Source organism: Moschus berezovskii, chromosome 1 (assembly GCF_049115385.1).
Source record: "Moschus berezovskii isolate FMDL1 chromosome 1, NW_MosBer_1.0, whole genome shotgun sequence".
Lineage (NCBI taxonomy): Eukaryota > Metazoa > Chordata > Mammalia > Artiodactyla > Moschidae > Moschus > Moschus berezovskii.
Window position 1 is genome coordinate 39,578,631 of NC_142460.1, and position 22,180 is coordinate 39,600,810.

General features: G+C 35.3%; 1 protein-coding gene and 1 long non-coding RNA gene across 2 annotated transcripts in view; both read right to left on the reverse strand.

Moving 5' to 3' along the window:
- LOC129553375 (uncharacterized) overlaps window positions 1-13,409 on the reverse strand; it is a 393,842-nt gene extending 380,433 nt beyond the window's left edge. Inside the window, exon 1 of the long non-coding RNA XR_016037387.1 lies at window positions 11,543-13,409. This is a non-coding gene — a long non-coding RNA (uncharacterized LOC129553375). The remainder of the gene's footprint in view (window positions 1-11,542) is intronic.
- Window positions 13,410-14,978: 1,569 nt separating this feature from the next.
- Window positions 14,979-22,180, reverse strand: part of LOC148778715 (uncharacterized) — a 289,655-nt gene continuing 282,453 nt past the window's right edge. The window contains exon 4 of the mRNA XM_088836099.1: window positions 14,979-15,286. Within this exon, the coding sequence (XP_088692225.1) occupies window positions 15,162-15,286 (125 nt within the window). The 3' untranslated portion in view covers window positions 14,979-15,161. The remainder of the gene's footprint in view (window positions 15,287-22,180) is intronic.

The following is a 22,180-nucleotide window of genomic DNA, read 5'->3' on the forward strand; positions in this document are numbered from 1 at the left end:
GTAAATCAAGTCAATCGTTAGACGTGTTCTCAAAAAGTGCACAGTGAGTCCTAAAACAATGGAGTAAGAACATGATATTTCATTTAAAGGAGAAGGAAAAGGAGGCAAAAAGGATCACTTTTTCCAATGTCCCACTCCAAAGAGCGATGGAGAGAAATAGAAAAATTCAAGGGTGAATGCTTATATTTGTACAGACCTTTATACTTTCAAAGTTTGTGTTTTCAAATTTATTTACCACATTACTCTCACAATGACCTCTGAAAATAGGCAGAGTTCATTATTCCAATCATTAAGAGAAGCATTTTGGGGGCCCCAAAATCACTGCAGGTGGTGACCGCAGCCATGAAATTAAAAGACACTTGCCCCTTGGAAGAAAAGCTATGACAAACCTAGACAGCATATTAAAAAGCAGAGACACTACTTTGCAGACAAACATCCATCTAGTCAAAGCTATGTTTTTTTCAGTAGTCATGTATGGATGTGAGAGTTGGACCATAAAGAAGGCTGAGCATCAAAGAATTGATGCTTTTGAGCTGTGGTGCTGGAGAAGACTCTTGAGAGTCCCTTCGACAGCCAGGAGATCAAACTAGTCAATCCTAAAGGAAATCAGTCCTGGAATAATCATTGGAAGGGCTGAAGCTGAAACTCCAATACCTTGCCCACTGGTTGTAAAAAACTGACGTTTTGGAAAGGACCCTGATGCAGGGAAAGATTGAAGATAGGAGGAGAAGGGAATGACAGAAGATGAAATATCTGGATGGCACCATTGTCTCGATAGACATGAGTTTGAGCAAGCTCTGGGAGTTGGCGATGGTCAGGGAAACCTGGCATGCTGCATTCCGTTGGATCTTGAAGAGTCAGACATGACTGAGTGGCTGAACTGAACTGAAGATAAAGAGCCTAAGACCTATAGAAGTCTGTGCCTTCTCTAAGGTCAACAGACTAGCAAGTTAGTACACAGGGCTTACCTAGCAGTCAGGTGTCCTCACACAGTCCATTACACCATGTCTGTGATGCCATGCCTATCTGATGGAAACTTGCAAAATATTACCAGGAGCTTGTCAATCTGCTGTATATGAACTGAGTTCATGCAATTGATTTGTGTTTAAATTCTACAAGATTGAATTAAAGGTTGACTTTGAATGTATGACGAATACCAACCTTCAAAGATTCCTTAACGCTCCCCCTAAAAATTCAGATCTGGTAGCTGGCATTCAAGGTCATCACAGTGTGATTTCTTTTTCTTTTTTTTTTTTCTGTAGTTGTCTCCCAATTTTATTTTATTTTATTGGAGGCAAATTACCTTACATTAATATATTGGTTGGTTTTGCCATACATTGACATGAATCCACCCCGGGTGTACATGTGTTCCCCTTCTTGAACCCCCCTCCCACCTCCCTCTTCCCCATATCCTCCCTCCAGGTCATCCCCGTGCACCAGCCCCAAGCATCCTGTATCATGTGTCGAACCTGGACTGGTGATTCATTTCACATATGATAATATACATGCTACAATGCCATTCTCCCAAATCATCCCACCTTAACCCTCTCCCACAGAGTCCCAAAGACTGTTCTATACATCTATGTCTCTTTTGCAGTCTCCTATACGGGGTTAAGGTTACCATCTTTCTAAATTCCATATATATGCGTTAGTATACTGTATTGACATTTTTCTTTCTGGCTTACTTCACTGTGTATAATAGGCTCCAATTTCATCCACCTCATTAGAACTGATTCAAATGCATTCTTTTTGATGGCTGAAAAATACTCCATTGTGTATATGTACCAAAGCTTTCTTATCCATTCGTCTGCAGATGGACATCTAGGTTGCTTCCATATCCTGGCTATTATAAACAGTGCTGCAATGAACATTGGAGTACATGTGTCTCTTTCAATTCTGGTTTCCTCGGTGTGTGTGCCCACAGTGTGATTTCTATGAGAATTTCCAACTTTACCTCATGCATACCATACCTAAAAAAATATTCTAAAATCTTTATACCCATGCCAGATTATTTAAATCATTCAACATGAACAAAAGCAAAGAGAGGGAAGGCACGATTTGCTCCATTTTTAATATCTACCCTTTTCTTTCCTCTGTCTCTTTCTGTCACAATTATCCATCTTTAAGATGACTTTGCAAATCCCCAAGTCAGCTGTGAATTTTATCCTTTCACATAACATTCCTCAAAGTCAGATGACACTAGTCATATCCTGCTTTGTACTATTACAACTGTTTGAGGAATTGTTAAATATACCATTCCCTGAGTAGAATTTAAATGCTTTGGTAAAGGGCTGTGCCTTCTGTACCTTCTTCAATTTTCTATTCCTTTTGCAGAGATCTGCCATATAGTGGAGAATTAGAAAATATTTTGAAACTCGATAAAACTGGTTCAAAGAGAAAAAAAAAAAATGTAACCTTCAGATAAATGGTCCCAACACTCTATTGAAGGGAGAAAGAAAAAATCATAGACTGAAGTCAATAAATGAAATTATTTGAAAGATTGAACAATAGAAGTAAAAGAAGTTCATTGTATCTTTTGAAGCTGGCACAAGGTATGGTGCACAGTAGCTACTCAATCATTAGCTGTTGGATTAATACCTCAATAAATAAACACAAAGTGCAGGACTTATGAAAACAAAGAACTATTAGAAAATAGTCATAAAACTAGGCCCATCATTTCAGGCCAAATGGGCAGAGATCAACAGAAATTAGGTCACTGGGTTAAAATATTATATTCAAAGGATAAGAAGAAATATCTGTATTACCTCCTCTGCTCTTTTGTTATAAAGCTTGCTTTGTTGTTGTTCAGTTGCTCAGTCATGTCTGACTCTTTGTGACCCCATGGACTGCAGCATGTCAGACTTCCCTGTCCTTCACTATTGCCCAGAGTTTGCTCAAACTCATGTCCATTGCGGAGAAGGCAATGGCACCCCACTCCAGTACTCTTGCCTGGAGAATCACATGGATGGAGGAGCCTGGTGGGCTGCAGTCCGTGGGGTCGCTAAGAGTCGGACACAACTGAGCGACTTCACTTTCACTTTTCACTTTCATGCACTGGAGAAGAAAATGGCAACCCACTCCAGTGTTCTTGACTGGAGAATCCCAGGGACGGGGGAGCCTGGTGGGTTGCACAGAGTCGGACACGACTGAAGCGACTTAGCAGCAGCAGCAGCAGCAACAGCATGTCCATTGAGTTGGTGATGCCATTCAACCATCTGATTTTCTGTCACCCACTTCTCCTGCTCTCAGTCTTTCCCAGCATCAGGGTCACTTTAAATTAATTTAATTTGGACCACAGAACAGTTCCATGAAAAAGCAGTAGAAACAAGATTCCACCCATTTTATAAGTAAGCAACAAATCAAAAGGATTAAATCTCTAGGTTAAGATCAGAATCAGGGACAAAGTCAAAACTTGAAGTCCTTACTAGGAGGTCTCTAACTCCTTGATATTCTATTTTCCATAGGCCAGCAACATTGTCATCCCTGGGGACTTATTAAAAATGCAAAATCTCAGACTCCAATCCCAGACACCTGAATCAGAATCTGAATATTAATAATATTCCCTGGTGATTTGAAATAATCTTAAAGTGAACTGCTTACCTGATACAAATTTGAATATAAATCTGTCTGCCTTCATAGATATAAACATAGGCAAATATATAAAGCACAATTTAGAATATGCGTGTATGCTAAGTCGCTTCAGTTGTATCTGACTCTGTGCAACCCTATGGACTGTAGCCTGCCAGGTTCCTCTGGCCATGGGATTCTCTAGACAAGAATACTGGAGTGGGTAGCTACTTCCTTCTCCAGGGGATATTCCCAACCCAGGGATCAAACTTGTGTCTCTTATATCTTCTGCATTGGCAGGGGGTTCCTTACCACTAGCGCCACCAGGGAAGCCCAATATGGGATTTATGTGTATATATAGCCATAAAGCCATCATATAAAAATATTACTCCTAAAGAGAATGAAATAACTATTATTAATTATTACAAATAATCTTGAATATCTTATACATATACATTAGAAAATAACATAATTTAGGCCCATGAATGTGGTCCTTAAAGAAAAACATATATTTAAATAAAGTCTCTTTAATTAACACAAATCTGAGAAGTCTGTTGGGCATATTAGAAATTCTATCATGTCTTTGAGAATAAAGAATACCAAAGGGAGCGCAAATAGAGCAAGCACAATAGTTGGCAGTCATCTGTAAAAACAAGGTATTGAAATATGCCTATTTCAGCACATGTTAACATCTGGGGGTTAACACATACACACACATACAATAGCTAAGTAGAATGAATGTGATGCTCAATCAAAATATGAAGTCTGTGATGTGCTAATTAAGGGAAATTCCTTCTGGTGATATGATGTTAGTAATAACAAAAAAAGGCAGTAATGGAGCCTCTGCATGGCTTATAATGAACACATGTACCACGCATGACTCAGATAAGAGAATGGACAAAAGTCGGAAGTTTGTCTCTCCTTTCAGAAAGGTGAGAGGTTATTTTATCTTGTATTTTAAAAGGTAGACAAATCATTTTTAAAAAAGTGAAATTTCAGAGCTGAGTTTTATATTCAATTACTATAGCTTTAGAGTGTGATAGTTCCCACATGTATTTTAAAATATTCCCATTGCCATCTACTTTTTTCTGCTCAGCAAAAATTACAAACAATACTCAATATTATAATAAATATAAATTAGAAGGAAAGAGAATATGAGTGAATAAGAGGTAGGGAAAAGTAGAAAGTGAAGATGTTCCAGAAAGAAGGAAAACATTTTCAAAAGGGAGGAGAGTTGAGCTTGGCCCAGAAATATGAATTAAATTCTCTAGATAGAATTTTTTAGGAAAGCAACTTTTTTGTTATAAAAAGGCAAGATAGCTTCTTAAAAACATATGAAAGGACAATTAATTATTTCCTTCTAAAACTGAAAGATAATAGTCTTTATAAATAGTGTTTATGAGTTATCTAACAAAAATCAAAACTATTTTTCATTAAAAACCTTATATTAAAGAACTTACTTAATCTTTCATAGATAAATATTTTGCATTAATTTGTTTTCAAACTTGTGAAGAAGACTTCCAGATTATATGGCATAGGGGAGACAATTATCCAATGCTAAAATTCTGTATTATGTCCAATATGGCTGATATGAAACAAAGTAAAGCCTTTTACAACTTTTTATTGGCTTTTGATTTCTCAGAAGCATGATATTAATATGTTCAAATGATTTTTCAACTACAAGTAATATCTTAGTCAATGAGCATTCAACACATTTCTTTTCATACATACAAATACACATACACACAATATCATCTAAGTTGGATGTCTGATGTGATAATGATATCTATCTTATGATAATGGCAGTATATTCTTTGAGCATCTTGACTATGTATACTGCTTCTTCAATTTTATAAATATACTGTACAGTTAGTTTCTGTAATTTATCTGTTTCCACTTACCCTTGACTTGAATATATATTAAGAATTATTTCTTCATCATCTTGCCTGTAGCTTCCCAGGTGGCTCAGTGGTAAAGGGTACACTTGCCAATGCTGGAGACATAAGAAGCACAGAGAAGATCCCCTGGAGGAGGGCATGGAAACCCATTCCAGTATTCTTGCCTGGAGAATCACATTGGCAGAGGAGGCAGGTGGGCTGCAGTCCATGGGGTTGCAAAGAGTCAGACATGACTGAGAGACCGAACAAGCGTGCACACATCTTGATTGTGCAATTCATAATTGTATTTATGAATATGAAGCTCTCTGTGACATATGTTATGTGATAAGAGTAGAATCCAGAGTGTATGAGATTCTGGGATTAAATTCATGGAATTCTTGGCTTTCATGATATAGATGTATGCTAGATCTATAGTAGACAGAGTTATATTCAGATGGTTTTCTCTCATGATATTAGCACATTTAAGCTGCTTTCTTTTCACATTTTACTGTGGACTACCAAAAGACAGAGATCTGTATTATCATGTTTAAATTCCCAATGATTAGCACAATACTTGGCCCAAAGATTGACACTCTAATTAATTAACTACTTTGTGAGCCATATGACGGAGAGGGCAATGGCAAACCACTCCAGTGCTCTTGCCTGGAAAATCCCATGGATGGGGGAGCCTGGTGGGCTGCAGTCTGTGGGGTTGCTGAGGGTTGGACACGACTGAGCGACTTCACTTTCACTTTTCACTTTCACACATTGGAGAAGGAAATGGCAACCCACTCCAGTGTTCTTGCCTGGAGAATCCCAGGGACGGGGGAGCCTGGTGGGCTTCCGTCTATGGGGTCACACAGAGTCGGACATGACTGACGTGACTTAGCAGCAGCAGCAGAGCCATATGAACTGAAATACAATGTCTTGGGTTCATGAGATTGGAAAAGTAAATTGGAAGTATGTGTGTTAGTTGCTCAATTACGTCTGACTCCTTGCAACACCATGGACTGTAGCCCACCAGGCTCCCCTGTCCTTTGGATTCCACAGCAAGAATACTAGGGTCGGTTGCCATTCCCTTCTCCAATCATATTATAAATCATCCTGCTTATTGTCGCAAAATAGATCCCAGAGACCCTTCAAAGCATAGACCTCATTCTTCAGGCATCAAGGCCAAAAAATAATTCATTTATGATTCTAAGTCATGCACTACTTAGCCAAGTATCTATACATATAATCCACCCAGTATTTAAAGATTTCAGCTATAATCTACCCACAGTGAGTGACTGAGTGAAAGTCACACAGTCGTGTCCGACTTTTTGTGGTCCTGTGGGCTGTACAGTCCATGGAATCCTCCAGGCCAGAATACTGGAGTGGGTAGCCTTTCCCTTCTCCAGGGGATCTTCCCAACCCAGGGACTGAACCAGGTCTCCTGCAGTGCAGGCAGATTCTTTGCTAGCTCAACCACAAGGGAAGCCTACCCAAAGTAATTTAATAGGTAAAAGATCAAATGGGAACTAAGTGGCTTGTCTGTTAAAAACGTGTATTTCAATTCCTCTACTCATAGATGTTTCATTTTTGTTTTCTCACCCAAGAGGACAAGTGGGCAAATACAATTGATAATATACCCAAAATTAAATGATATGCAATACAAGAGTATAAGTTACTTTATGATACTTCATCTCAGTTTTATAAAAATTCAGTGATAAGTAAGTCAAAGTTAGAGACACATTTATAAATGTGTAGTTTTCAGAAATATGTTCTCAGGAACTCAGGCTTGATTAGACAATTATATATCAGTGTACATAAATATTTTGTTAGAAAAAAGTATAAAGAAATAAATATAGATGTTTAATCAGGTAAATTAGAGAAATCAGAAAGATAGACTATACTATTTCTGATATAAAAGTTAAATCTTTAAAGAAAAACTGGAGTGTCTATTATTTTCCATGACTGACTTTCTCTTTATGTCTAGTCTTCATAATTGATTTAAATAGTTTTATATTTTAGACAGGTTGACAAATAGAAACTTCTGAACCTATTGACCTTTCAGTGGTCATAATTTACCTACAAAGAGGGGGTGAGATGAAATTAGATAATGGTGTGCTGATAACTGTTTAACAACTGATTCTGAAAAAAGGGGGAAAAAAAAACCCAACTCTGATTTGTAGAATTTGCTGATTTCTACGGTGCAAATACTATCAAGGTTGGTCATAACTTTCCTTCCAAGGAGCAAGAGTCTTTTATTTCATGGCTGCAATCAGCATCTGCAGTGATTTTGGAGCCCCAAAAAATAAAGTCTGACACTGTTTCCACTGTTTTTCCATCTATTTCCCATGAAGTGATGGGACCAGATGCCTTGATCTTTGTTTTCTGAACGTTGAGCTTCAAGCCAACCTTTTCACTCTCCTCTTTCACTTTCATCTAGTCAAGGCTATGGTTTTTCCCGTGGTCATGTATGGATGTGAGAGTTGGACTGTGAAGAAAGCTGATCGCCGAAGATTTCATGCTTTTGAACTGTGGTGTTGGAGAAGACTTTTGAGAGTCCCTTATACTGCAAGGAGATCCAACCAGTCCATTCTAAAGGAGATCAATCCTGGGTGTTCATTGGAAGGACTGATGCTAAAGCTGAAACTGCAATATTTTGGCCACCTCATGCGACGAGTTGACTCACTGGAAAAGACTCTGATGCTGGGAAAGGTTGGGGGCGGGAGGAGAAGGGGACGACAGAGAATGAGATGGCTGGATGGGATCACTGACTCTGTGGACATGAGTTTGAGTGTACTCTGGGAGTTGGTGATGGACAGGGAGGCCTGGCGTGCTGTGATTCATGGGGTCGCGGAGAGTCGGACACGACTGAACAACTTAACTGAACTGAACTGAACGGTGCAAATATTTCTGCCACAGCTGACTTCAACAAGAAAATGCTTTCTCTTAAAAACAGAGATTAGGAAGGAGCAGAGTAGTAGCTCATCCAAGCTAGTTTTAGCCAGCTTCAGCATATCACTGAAATCAGGTCGTATATTAAGTATTTTATGAACAAAGTTGATTAAATAACTTTGGAAAGCAGTGTCAAGTGTACGCCCCTGTTAGGGATACACCATATATTTAGCTTTTAAACATCCTGGAAACTATCTTATATAAGAAACCTATTTAAGATTGTTTAATATAATATCCCTCTCATAATTATTTGACTTTTGGATTTTTTTTTTGGTTCCAGAACATCTTTTAGAAAAATAGTGTTTCACCAAATCCTATTAGGGAAGTGTGGCTCTGATTATACATTTCAAGTCTCACTGCATACATTATGGGCTTTCAGTAATCTTAAATCAGTGACACTTATATAGAAAGGTCTAGAGAAAAAGGCAAGAAAAGATATACAAGTATTGACACCTAGAGAAGATTCTGTCCTACATTTCATGAGATTGAATTATATTTAGGGGATTGATTCTTTAGTGCAATTGCAGGTTTATTTATTTAATAGAGATATTTTATTGAGCATCTACTATATTCAATGCACTATTAGACATCAAGGAATGGAAAATGTCAGTGCTTTTACCTCTCTTATATGAGTGAGTCTCCACTGTGCTTGCTTGTGTGCTCAGTGGGTCAGTGGCTCAGTCGTGTTGGACTCTCTGGGACCTGATGGTCTGTAGCCTGCCAGTTTCCTCTGTCCATGGGATTTTCCGGGCAAGAATACTGGAGTGGGTTGCCATATCTTCCTCTTCCAGGGGATCTTGAAACCCAGGGATCAAACTCATGTCTCCTGCATTGGCAGATGGGTTCTTTACCACTGAACTGCCTGGGAGGCCCATTAGGCAAAGCCAATTTTAGTCCTTCTGTTTCTTATTTTACAGTGGGGAGGGAAAAATATACTAACTATTCTAATGTTTAATTCTAAGGAATGTTTAAATCTAATACATCTTATTACATGAGTGGAACTTTGTTGCAAAATACAGGTAGTATGGACACATTACTCAGCTATTTAATATTCAAATATAATCTTTCTTAAGGAAGGAGGCTGTTATTTTCCCCGTAAGTACTCAGTATTAAATATCTGAGTATGTTAGTATGTTCTATTAGTATGATAAAGCAATATTAGTATGTTAAAGCAATAGCATTTCAGTAACTATCCTTCTGAGTCTGTGAGAATGTCTCTAAATGTTTAACCTATATCTACATTTGGCAAGTTAGTGTAATTTATGTATATACATACATATTCATAAAATTGAGTATGTTTTGAAAAACAAAAGGGCAAGACTAATGGTTGAATGTTAATAGTAAAAAGAGCCCCAAGAATTCAGCTATCAATTTTGCAACAGATTTCTTGCAATAGCCTCTCTTTCCTTGAACCACAACCCACAAATTATCATGCAAACCATAAACCTTAGTGCATTCGCTTTTGTTTTGTTTTCCTTTAGAGAATTGAGAGGTAGATTTTCCACAGAAGAAATAGCTGGCACTTGACCTTTGGCAGCAAGTATGATCTGCTGTTTCATCAAAGAATCTCTGATGTTGAATTACCTTAGCAGCACGTGAATTATTTAAAGAAACTGCAGCATGACTGCTTTAAGATAATGTGTTCACTGCTTATAATAGTGTATACTAAAAGAGTAACACTTCAGTAGTTCATTTATTTTACCCTATATGTACCATGCAAGCATAGAAATAAATGTTTCTTACCACACTGAAAGAAAAAAACCAAATGCATACCTTTAGCCATGAACCTGGCTCAAAACACACCATCACCATCAAGGAACACATCACAAAATTACCTTCTGATTTCTCATCTGAGAGCACAAAATTGTTGCTATCATGGTCACCAACACTTAATTGTTTTTGTAACGCTACAAGGTAATTTTTTTCAAAGTAGGTATTTGAAATGACCAGTTACATACAACAAGCCATATGGTGCTCATTTATAGTAACAAACATAACTTCTGAAAAATAAATTTAATGAAAGTTGTTTTATATTTTGCCCTTTGGAACCTTCTTTACTTTCTTTTTTCTTTAATTTTAGCAATACACTTAAAAATTTCTCCAAGTATAAACTGCATGGAATATCTAGAGTTAATTGTCCATCACTGGAAGAAAGCCAAATATAAACTTGTCTAATATTCAGTTATGGTACATTGTTATAGGAACTTTTTATCTATCTATAGTATGGCTACATTTTTGTAACTTATAGTAGATAGCTCCTTAATAATACAGAATAAGCTACATTTTTTTATATTTGTCAACTTTTTATCCAAATAGCTTTAGCTGCTAATGCAGCGTATCACAAAATTCAACTTTAACAACTTAACATTTCACAGAAAAGGAAAAAAAAAAAGTCTATACGTTCATCGATGTATCAAGCAATGAATAAAATATAAATACATGAATTAGAAACAGAACTACTGTCAGAGGCTCATAATTTTGGCATAGATCTGAATTCACTATAAGCATCTTTCAAAAGGCAGAGGAAACTCCACAGTTTCTTAGCTTTCACTTCCACACCAAGGAAGTTTCTCACCAAATCTCCTACCTTTCCTCATGAGATCTAACCGTGGAAATGAACATAAACAGGGAAAGACCCAGGGCAGGAAATCAAAGAGAATCAGGATAGAGATTCACAAGAGCATATATTCTATCTTATAGTCCAGCAAAACATGGAAATATTTTTAAATGCTATCCATCATAAAGTTATATTAACAATAGGCTTCATGATCCTGCCATGGAATGGGAGGTATTATCTTGACCCTTGACCTCTGCTCACATAAAAGCCTGAGAAATGAAAATCATGTTTATCATGGCTCTTCATTTTATACAAATTTACCGTCTTTTCTTAAACTGGTTTAAGAAAAAAAATTCTATTCTGAAATAGCCCAAGTCTGGTTCTTAATAGTCATGTGACTTTTTTTTTTCCTGCCAGCCATGTGCTCCGTATCATTTTACTCTGAAATAACTATGCGGATTTCAGCTCAACCTGCCTTTGCTTATAATGCATGACATACCCCGTGAGGGAGCCTGAGAACAGGCTCCCTTGAAAAGCAAGGTTCTCATAGTTGGCCTGTAACCATGGAAGCAGATGCCGTTTTCTTCTTACCCCTGCTTACCTCTTTGCAGCCTCGAGCTGCTCCCTATTGTTAAAAGGGGTACGCCTTGATTTTTCTTCATCATGACCGAACTTGCCTCTTCTTCAAAGGGCATGATGCTGCAGGTCATTGGTCTAGACTGTTTGCACGGTCCAGAGAACAGCCTTGATGTAACCCTTGCTCCGTCTGAGCCACACCACCAGCCGTGCATCTGTAGACTGTAGGGGGACATTGGAGATCTGTATTTGAAAAGAAGTCTGTCTGATTTTGCCATTGTGCCTTTTCACTCATCGATCGAATGAATATCGAACCTTCTGTCGTTGCATGTGTGAAATAGATAGCTTAGCAAGCACTTTTGTGCCCAACCTGTGCAGTGGGCCAAAAAAGGTTTTCCTTTTAGTCTCAAGAATTTTTTTTCTTCAGACTATGAATTTCGTGTTAGCTTAAATTGTTTGTGTATTTTTATTTCATCCAGCTGTTAGGATGACTGAATTACTTTATCAGCAGTGACTTTCTTTTGTAATAGAAGGAACATTTTCTTTTTGTCAACTATATTTTGGTTTTTGTTTTTTGCCTTTTGTAGCTTTTTATGATCTCGTTTAACTCATTTGTAACTAGCAGTGGTATAATTGTATCCTGTTAAGCCAGAAAGTTGAGGTATCTTTTTAAGAAGATGGTTAGATGATGTCTATCATTTAACAGATTTAATTTCAGAAAGGTGAACTTGAACTGCCTCAAGGTAATTTCAGTGATTTGTAAGAGTAAGTAATCAAATAATCATATTGATTTTGAGTTAAACAAAATGTTTGATAAACTATGTGAAGGGAAAAATTTTTCTTTGTTTTTCCCCTTTTAAAAAATTGTGAAAGTGTTAGTCTGGAATATTGAAATGTACTTAAAGGCACATAAATGTGTTACTCTCATTTGCTATGTTAAATAATACCATATATTTATAATACGTATCTTATGGCATGATTTAATTAGAAAGTATGCAATATGAAAATATGCTGTTGACATTTAATTTTTAATACTATTATAATTCATTGGTATTCATCAATAACTGATTTTAACAATAACCGATGACCAGAATCCCACCTGCTCATTCTTTTTAAAAAATCAGAATCAAAATGCTTGATATGGTTTTTTCAGTATATTGCTTAGTAAGCACTGCCTATGTGTATCAGTTTTTGTTTTGTTTTAAGAAACCACAATCCCATACTTCAAGGCATACCTATTTTCTCTAATTGCCACAGGCAAAGGGGAGGTCCATGACAGAATAAAGAAGGTTATTGTGACAGATGAAACATAATTCACAATGAATACTCTTTTCATCCAACCTTAAATAGCAGAGGATTATTTCCAAGCTGAATTTGGTGGCAGAATGTATGAGCTGATTTTATTAACGTATAAGGACAGGCTAAAGGCAGAAAACCTATTTCTCTTCAGCTGGATGGAGGTTATTTTGTGTGCGTCTGTTTAGGGGTCTTATTTTGTTCACCTCAAATAGAAGAAATGCTGGACAGAAGAGAGTCTGAAGAATCGGAGGGAGTAGGTGGGGAGGGTAGGAAATAGGAAAGTTAAAGCAATAAAAGTTGGAATTTTCTATGCCAGATAAAGAAAAATGAGTTAAATATATTTCTACATTCTTTGGCATGCACATGAAATAGTCAAACGCGTTTTCAACAAACATATGAGCTGCAAAAGTAGGTAAATTTTATTTCATAAGCTTTAATTTCCTTAGATGAGTATTTTTATATTTTTCATATTCTTAATTTCAAATGGTTTATTAGATTTCCAGATGCTGTCAGGCTTTTAATTAGGGCTTAACACTAAATATCAATTAAATAAGTATGTGTTTGTTTGGATATTTTATTTGCTTTCAGTTAATTGTTTTGTTTTTAATGACAGGGTTTTATTTGATCTTTATAAAACTTTAATATTCAAGTATAAATAATTTTTACTTTCTTTTTTTTACTAATGAGGAGAGATTTTAAATTGACTAAAAGACAAGCCAAAAAAAAAATTGTACTTGATACAATATCTGTGAATCACAAGAAATTTCCAGACTACTAAATCCATTCCATCTTTTTTGTTTTAAACATAACTTTATTTACAGCAACCATTTGAAATTACTTATTTTTAAAATATTTTTTTCTATTTTGCTTTATTTTCAAATACTTTCTAGGAGTTGTAAAGTAGTTTTCTGTGTATAAAAGGAAAAGGAAGTGGCTGTTCTGTCTGCTAGCATATCTGCTATTAGAGAAGTTACAATAAAGTGCTATTTCTCTGCTATGTTCTTGCCAATCATAGTTTGTTGTTCTAAGGAATGAAAGAAAAATCTAAATTGAGTTCTTTTTCAATATAACAGATACATTCCACATTTCAAATATTATAATGAATAATTCAGAAGCACTGAAATCATGTAGGTATTCACTAGAAGGCACAAAAACTATAATCTACAGCTACTGCTTTTATATTTTTTTCCTTAAAGTACTAAAATGTGATTCTTTACAGTGTATCAAGTATACAAGTTGAATTAAATAAAGCGACTTCAATTATTTAAGTTGGCTTTGTAGTTAAGAATTTAAGAAAATATGCAATAAGATTCTTTCACTTTAAAATTTGTTAACGTCATTACCAAATATTTATTGCTGTGTTAAATATTTGCTTCTATTAACTGGATTTTAATTTATCCTTATGTTGTGATTGAATTGTTACTGTTAAAAATGCAGTAATTTAAAAATAAAAGAAAGTGACTAGTGTATAATTTCAGAAAATATAAGAAATTATATAATCCTCATTGATCTGTTGAATAAAATTGAAATCTCATTTATCCCCTATGAAAATAATACTGAAATGGATCACATATCTAGGGAATGTTTTCAGAATATTTTATATGCTTTTGTCAATACAAATGGAAGGTAATCCTTAAGCAAAATAAGAATTCCAAAGGACAAGTATATGTATATATTTATTATTGCCAGATCATCTACAGAGATTTCCTACTTGTAATTTTCAAATCTTTCCTAATAACTACTCTGTAGAAACATGTGAAGGCATTCACCTTTTGCATTTGCTAAAATTTTCTTCTGCTGCTGTTATTTCATAAATATGGCTTTATACAATTCATTTGAAATATATGTATAATTTATTAGTTGAAAGTATGAAGGAGATGAATGGAACTAAAGTGATATTTTTAATTAAACAGAAGGGAAAGAAGAACACTTTAAGAATGATGAAGTTGATACTGGAATTATTGAAATGTTGGGTTTCATAGTATAATGTTTTTAAAGAAGTTTAATTTTATTCATGATTGAACTTAAAATCAAATAGTGAGGTATGTTGAATGATCACATTTTAAAGTAAAATTCATTTGCACTCATTGAGTATTATAAAATAATATGAGAAAATAATTATATTCATTCGAGAATGAGATTTTTCTTTTGTTATCACGTGATAGTTCTTTAAAAAATGTCATTTGCAACCTGAAAGTGATATCATTAAATACATTTTTAATTAACCTGTATATTCAACAGAGTACTGCACAAAAATAATGAACATAGTGGGAAGCGTATTTGATTTTCACGTACAGTCTCTGCAGAGTCAACCTCTGTCTCACTCAAAATGTATTTCCTGTGTTTTAGGCCAGGACATTTTTCATATTGCTTTCTTCTTCCTCCCCCTCCCTAAAACACATTTTGTTGCAAACTTCTGAGCCAATCACTAGGAAAGACACAAACAGCAGTAGCAGTTCAGGAAGCAGCCCTGTGAATGTAAAAAAAAAAAAAATCACAGACTTTGATTTTATAAGACAAGTTGGATAGGAGTCAAAACTGCCACATGCAGTGTGAAAAAATGCCACCCTGGTGTGAACAAAAGGTTTAAAATGGAGTCAAGAAGCGTGCAAGCCCGATGTCTAAGCTTTTCCTGTGAATTGTCTGCCACAACCTGCAGGGTATCAAGTGGGCTAGGAAAAACAGAGAGAGCTCTTGGAAGCTACAACTGAGAAACATCGGCAGTCAAATGTGTTAGCTGTTTTTTTTTTTTTTTTAATTTTGTTTTGTTTTGTCTCATCTAAGCATCATTACACTAAACTGTTTTACCCAAAACATAAAACAAATCCAAAAAACAAAGCCACATAATTTGTGAAGAAACTGTTGCTTAGAAATGAATTGTTACTTTTTTCCTCTTTTTTTTTTTTTTTGCACTCCTTCATTTATAGCAAAGTGAAGTTCCTAACTGAGCTTCATATTTTCAATTCCATGTTTTGTGGGCCTGAGTTTTATTTATGGAGGATGAATAGGGGAAAAGTCTCATAAAATCCTGGCTACAAGAGTAAAAGTTATAGCACATATATTTGCTTATTCTCTAAATTATCAAGGAAAGAATGAGGGGAAGAGACTAAGAGCTCACTCTTGGAAACAAGCATTTCATCTTAATAAATAATACAGTGATAATTCTGAATGAATATTCAGCAGGAATAGTCCTTCAGAAAACATACTATTACGATGGATTACTAAAATATACTAATATTACACCTTACCTAATATATTAGAATATAAAAATTTACTCCACAGACAAAAATATTTATTAAAAAAAATCAGTTAAATCCAAGGTTAAACTATCATCACACACTTAAATAACCAAGTAATTCAATTTTAAGGACAATTAAAAAGTATACCACTATGTTATAACCCACACTTCAATAATCTTAGTATGTTTATAAAGGCAAATATGAATGCTAATTACACTATAAATTATGAATAGCATTTAAAGAAAGTAACATATCCTAGGTGATTGTGATATAATCAATACAACACATCTAAATGCAAAAAGAAACATCTTTGATGAGCATTGAAAAGATTCTTAAACTTTGAAGGCAGGTTTATTACATTTGCATCTTATCTCATTAAGGATTGGATCCAAAGCCAACAAATCCCATCGGTTATGAATGCAGGTCAAGACAGGAACATTTTTCTATTTACTCTTTGCAACACTGGATAGAAATCAATCTGTTACTTTCATTACAACCACACAATCAATTCCATTTAAAGTATAATACAACAGCCAAGTCCAAGGACAATATGGATCCTTGAAAAAAGCTCATACCATCTGCAGGCTGTATTTGATATAGCTCCTGGTGAATTGTTTTCTTTCTAATTAGTGTACATGGTCATTTAAAGCAAACAAGCCTAAACTGATATTGCAACATAGGATCCAAGAAAAATTAATAGTATAGTCTTTGACAAAGTTGCATTAAAATATCATTATTTTAAACAGTGAAAACCTTACAAGAGCGATTCTCTTTCACTGATTCTAATATGAGCAAAAAATTATTATATAACCACTTTAATATTCCCCCAAAATTATTCACAATAAAAATTCTACCTTGAAATTCATATATGAGATCCTTATTACAAATGGTTCCTCTCATCTCTCAAAAAAAGACTTAATTCTTACAAACTTTATCATATCCTCAAAATTATCAAAATATTTGCTTTTAGGAGTTCTCTTGCACAAAGCACAGCTCAGTAAACAAAAGAAATATGTCCATTGTGCAATCCATTTACACATAACAGAACCATCATGTCAATCATTTTTAAATATCAAAACTAAGATAATCTTTACTTCATAAATTATTTGAAAGCACAAGATAAAACCCTGTACAGCAACATTAATGGTAGTTGAATAAATTATCTTTCCTTTATTTTATAAATGAGAATAGTTTCCTTTTACATCTCGATTTCAAGCATTGCAATTTACATATCTCCCGATTTCCTCAAACATAGAATAAATGAAAGCCTTCAAGAAGGGCACTATTTACAATTGTCTCAGATATAATTTAAAAAATATATTTGTTATTCGAATATATTCTGTCCATTCCATATAAAAGGGATAACTCGAATTTAAATCAAATAATTTGGGTTTTCTTAATCAAAACACTATGTCATTTATGCAAATCACATGACCATGAAATTCTGGACTTTGGGAAAGCTTTCTCCACTTAAAAAAACAGCTCAAATTTTGTTTCAATAATTTTCTTTCTGCAAAATATTATGAGGACATGCTCCTCTGTCAGTAGTCAGTGATTATTTTATTGTCACTATTGTTTAATAAAATTCCCTTTCTAATGATAGAAAGTAGTTCCTAGACCTGGGCTTTCCTCAAACACAGACTGTAAATAAAATCTGAGATATCAAGATACTCTTGTATGTTTTAAGGGGTCCTACATATTTCTGTCCAAGAGGTCACAAAGAGTCATATATGACTGACTGAGCAACTGAACAAAAACAGCAACAGCAATAAAATGTTTCTGACCAGAAAGGGAAATCTTTTGTGCTATATTTCTTTCATAAACAAGTTTAGGCCAATGAACCCAAGGTTAAAGTCTCTAGACAGACTGTCACTACCTAGGAGACATTCTTCAACACAGAACTCAATTTCTGATCATCATAACAGCCTTGAGTGGGGTTACTGTTGACTTGTGCTTTCTTGTGTTTTATGGCCTTTGCAACTGAAAGCATCTAATTCTATTCCTGTTCTTTCTTATCTGCCTGCTAGACTACCTTTTTCAGACTGAGCAGGAAACATAGCCAAAGATGATTTGCAAAAATCATGCTCTGTACCCACATGAAGTTGGAGTAAATTCAAAACAAGAAGGGAAAAGTTAGGTAGACTAAGCAGAAGGGACTAGGGCACACAGATTCATTTTAGAGTGAAGGTTAGCTTGAGCCATTCATAATACCATTTCTTAAAAACTAGAAAAGACATTTCAAGCAAATGGGCTAAAACACAAAAAGAAGATAAGAATTACTTTATGTTTAAATGAAGGTAAGTCATATATGCACTATTGATGATATGTATAAAACGCATAACCAAAGAGAACTACTGTACAGCACTGAGAACTCTAGTTGGTGATCTGTGGTGACTTAATTGGGAAGGAAATCCAAAAAAGAGGGGCTGTATGCTGCTGCTACTGCTGCCACTGCTAACTCACTACAGTCGTGTCCGACTCTGTGCACCCCCATAGACGGCAGCCCACCAGGCTCCCCCGTCCCTGGGATTCTCCAGGCAAGAACACTGGAGTGGGTTGCCATTTCCTTCTCCAATGCATGAAAGTGAAACGTGAAAGTGAAGTGACTCTTAGCGACCCCATGGACTGCAGCATACCAGGTTCCTCCGTCCATGAGAGTTTCCAGGCAAGAGGACTGGATTGGGTTGCCATTTCCTTCTCCAGGATATATGTATACATATAGCTAATTCCCAGATGATGCTAGTGGTAAAGAATCCACCTGCCAATGCAGGAGACACAAGGAACACGGGTTAGATCCCTGGGTCGAGAAGATTTCCTGGAGGAGGCAATGGCAACCCACTCCAGTATTCTTGTCTGGAAGATTCTATGGGCAGAGGAGCCTGGTGGTCTAAAGTCCATGGGGCCATGAATGAGCAACTGAACACATACAAACATACACACACACAGTCGATTCACCTTGCTGTACAGTAGAAAATAACACAACATTGTAAACAACTATACTCCAATAATTTAAAAATAAATAAATGCACACAAACAAACTAAAAACACCTGTGGGTTGATCTGTATATGCTTATTAGCTTTGATTTTAATTCACATGTTATTTTTAAATGTTCCTAAGAAATCACACAGGGTGTACATAAAAACTATGGCTTTTAAAGTTGCATCCATAAAATAGTATTTAATATTTTAAATTTTATATTCAATTCAAGTTTTAATATTTTAACTTTCATATTCAATTCACAAATGGGCTCATCTTTCACTTTCTATCCAAGTTTGTCTGGAATGCAGGGTTTCCTAAAGGAAGATCAGAATCACTAACTATATTTTCTTAGTTTCTTTATTTTTCTTAAACATTTGAAAAACAAATGGGGCTAAAGTGTGTAATTTATTTTTCCTTTTTTACATTAAAATTTGTCCATGGAAGTTCAGCTTTTGTATGTCCAATGATACTTTCTTTATTGAAGAGATTTTAAAGAAATCTAAGTAATATAATTTACCGTTACTTTTCCACTGGCTAAATCACATTTTGAAAAAAAAAATTATGAACTAAAACTGATAAATTTATCATATTATAGAAAAATATAATGTTTCCTAAGTGGGCAATGAAAACTTTATGTGCTTTCATTGTTGGTCTGGACTGTAGATGCAATGCAGTCTGTTGGCTATACCCGTTCTCTAATCAAAGAAAATATGTGTCATTCTGACTTTAGGAGAAAATGTCTCAGCCAATATGATTTCTGAGAGTAAAGTCTCAACTTCTAATCTGTTTCTAGGTGCCCAGTGTCCTGGCTCACACTTCTCAATTTCTACCTAATTTGAAAAATAAAATTGAGATATTTGGAGTATTATAGTCTTTGCTATCAAAAGTCACAATACCTCAATTGTATGTATTTGACTATGAAGCACTGTTTTAAAAATGGAAAAAAACAAAAAAACCCTGACATTTCCACCTATATTTTCCTTTCAAAAGCTGATTAAGAATTTTGAACATGACAGTATTTGCATAAATTGTTATTTCTTCCATTCAGACCAAAAAAAAAAAAAAATGAAAATGAAATGTTAATCGCTCAGTCATGTTCTACTGTTTGTGACCCCATGGACTGGGGCTCACCAGGCTCCTCTGTCCATGGAATTCTCCAGGCAAGAATACTGGAGTGGGTTGCCATGCCCTCCTCCAGAAGATCTTCTCAACCCAGGGATCGAACCTGGGTCTCCTGAATTGCAGTCAGATGTTTTACTGTGTGAGCCACCAGGGAAACTCCTGACCAAAAATGTTATATATAATTTAAAAGATTAATATGATAAGCCTTGAAAACTTGCAATAAACTGGCAACTGTTCTCTGGGGTTGTGGATCATTTAATAAAGGTCTGTTGTCAAAACAATCATTTTGGAGATAATATATAAAGTGAAATAGATACTGACAATATTTTATATCAAGTCTTAAATCCACTAATTCAGCCAACTAACATGTTTTAATTGCCTTTGTGCCTTTCTAGGTTTTGAGGACATTGTCCATTCAACAAATATTTGTTGCATATCTATTCAGCAATGTTCTGGATGCTAAATACGTAATTACAAATTTCTAAAAAGTGATTATGTGCTATGTAAGGAGACTGAAAAGGAGAGAGTTCAGGATTTTCCAGCCAAGAATACTGGAGTGGGTTGCCATTTTCTACCCCAGGGACTCTTCCCAACCCAGGGATCTAATCCACATCTCCTGTGTCTCCTGCATTGGCAGGTGGATTCCTTAGCATGGAGCCACCTGGGAAGCCCTTCTACATAGAGAAGGTAGTTGGGAAAGGCCAAGGGGAAAGGTCTCCAGAGGCAAAGGGTGAAATGAGATTTTAAAAATGAGAATGACCAAGCCATGGAAAACAGCATTTGGTTTCTCCACTAGAATGTGAGGGACCCAAGGCAGGAAGACACCCAGCATATTGGAAGCAATATATGGAGATCAGGGCTGGTAGAACACAGCCAGAGGTCAGAGGAAGACCGACTTGAGGCCAGCTGGGATGCAGGAGCAGGAACTCACCACTCAAGGACTCACAGGCCTGTGGGGAGGAGTTTGGATCTTATTTCCAGGGTAGCGGGAGCCTCCTGAGATAGAATCTCTCAGGAATGAGACGATAGATATGAAAACTTTTTAACATCTGTGAATTCTGGGACCATCAAGTTATGACTTAATATATTAAGCAGTGGTTGTTAACAACATAAAAAAATAATCCTGTATCATCTGGGGAATAATTCAGGCTTACTAAATCTTCTTAACTGAAAAACTGCACACTTGGGATATTAGTTTATGGTTTTTGTTCCCTGGAGCTAATTAAACAAATATCTGCCTAAAATTAAATGCTTATGTGGGTTGCTTCAGCCCTCAGGTGAGGTACTTGCTCCTAGAAGTCAAAATAGGTAACATTTTCTACCAAGAATGGCTGCATCCTATGTATCCTTTGACTAGTCATGAGATTATTTTATATTTAACCATATCAGCTATTTAAATATTCAGTTGAAAAGTTTAAGGGCATCACAACACATTGAAAAGATTTAATCAGGTATTTTAGGTTTATTAACAACTAATGAATTGAATAAACACATATTACTTTTGATGTTACAAATAAATATGATACTATTTTCCACTGAACAATAACCAGGAATTTTGAATTAAAATATCATTTCAGTTTTAAGAATTTTTAACTGATTAGATCTATTAAATGAAGATAAAATATGTTCATTAAAACCAAAAGGAGCTCCAAAAATTAGATAAGCAGTTGGAATCAATATTAGTAATCTATGACCAAAATCACAACTTTGAAATTAATAAAACACTACTATTAAGCTAAATTACAAGGTGTTTCTGCCTACTGAGATACTTAATCACAAGTTTTATTATACTTTTTCAGCCCCTTAAAGACAAATGATTACAGGACTGTAAATTCTAGATATTAAAATACATGATTAATAGCAATATGCTTTAAAATTACCATGGAAGTGCTGCAGTAGACATTTTTAATTGGAGCTTCCCTTTAGTGAATTTCTTACCAAACAAATATCTTTCACCTCTTAAAAGAATAATAACTAGATTCATCCCTTCCTGGAGATTTATATTTAACCACATAAAAGATGA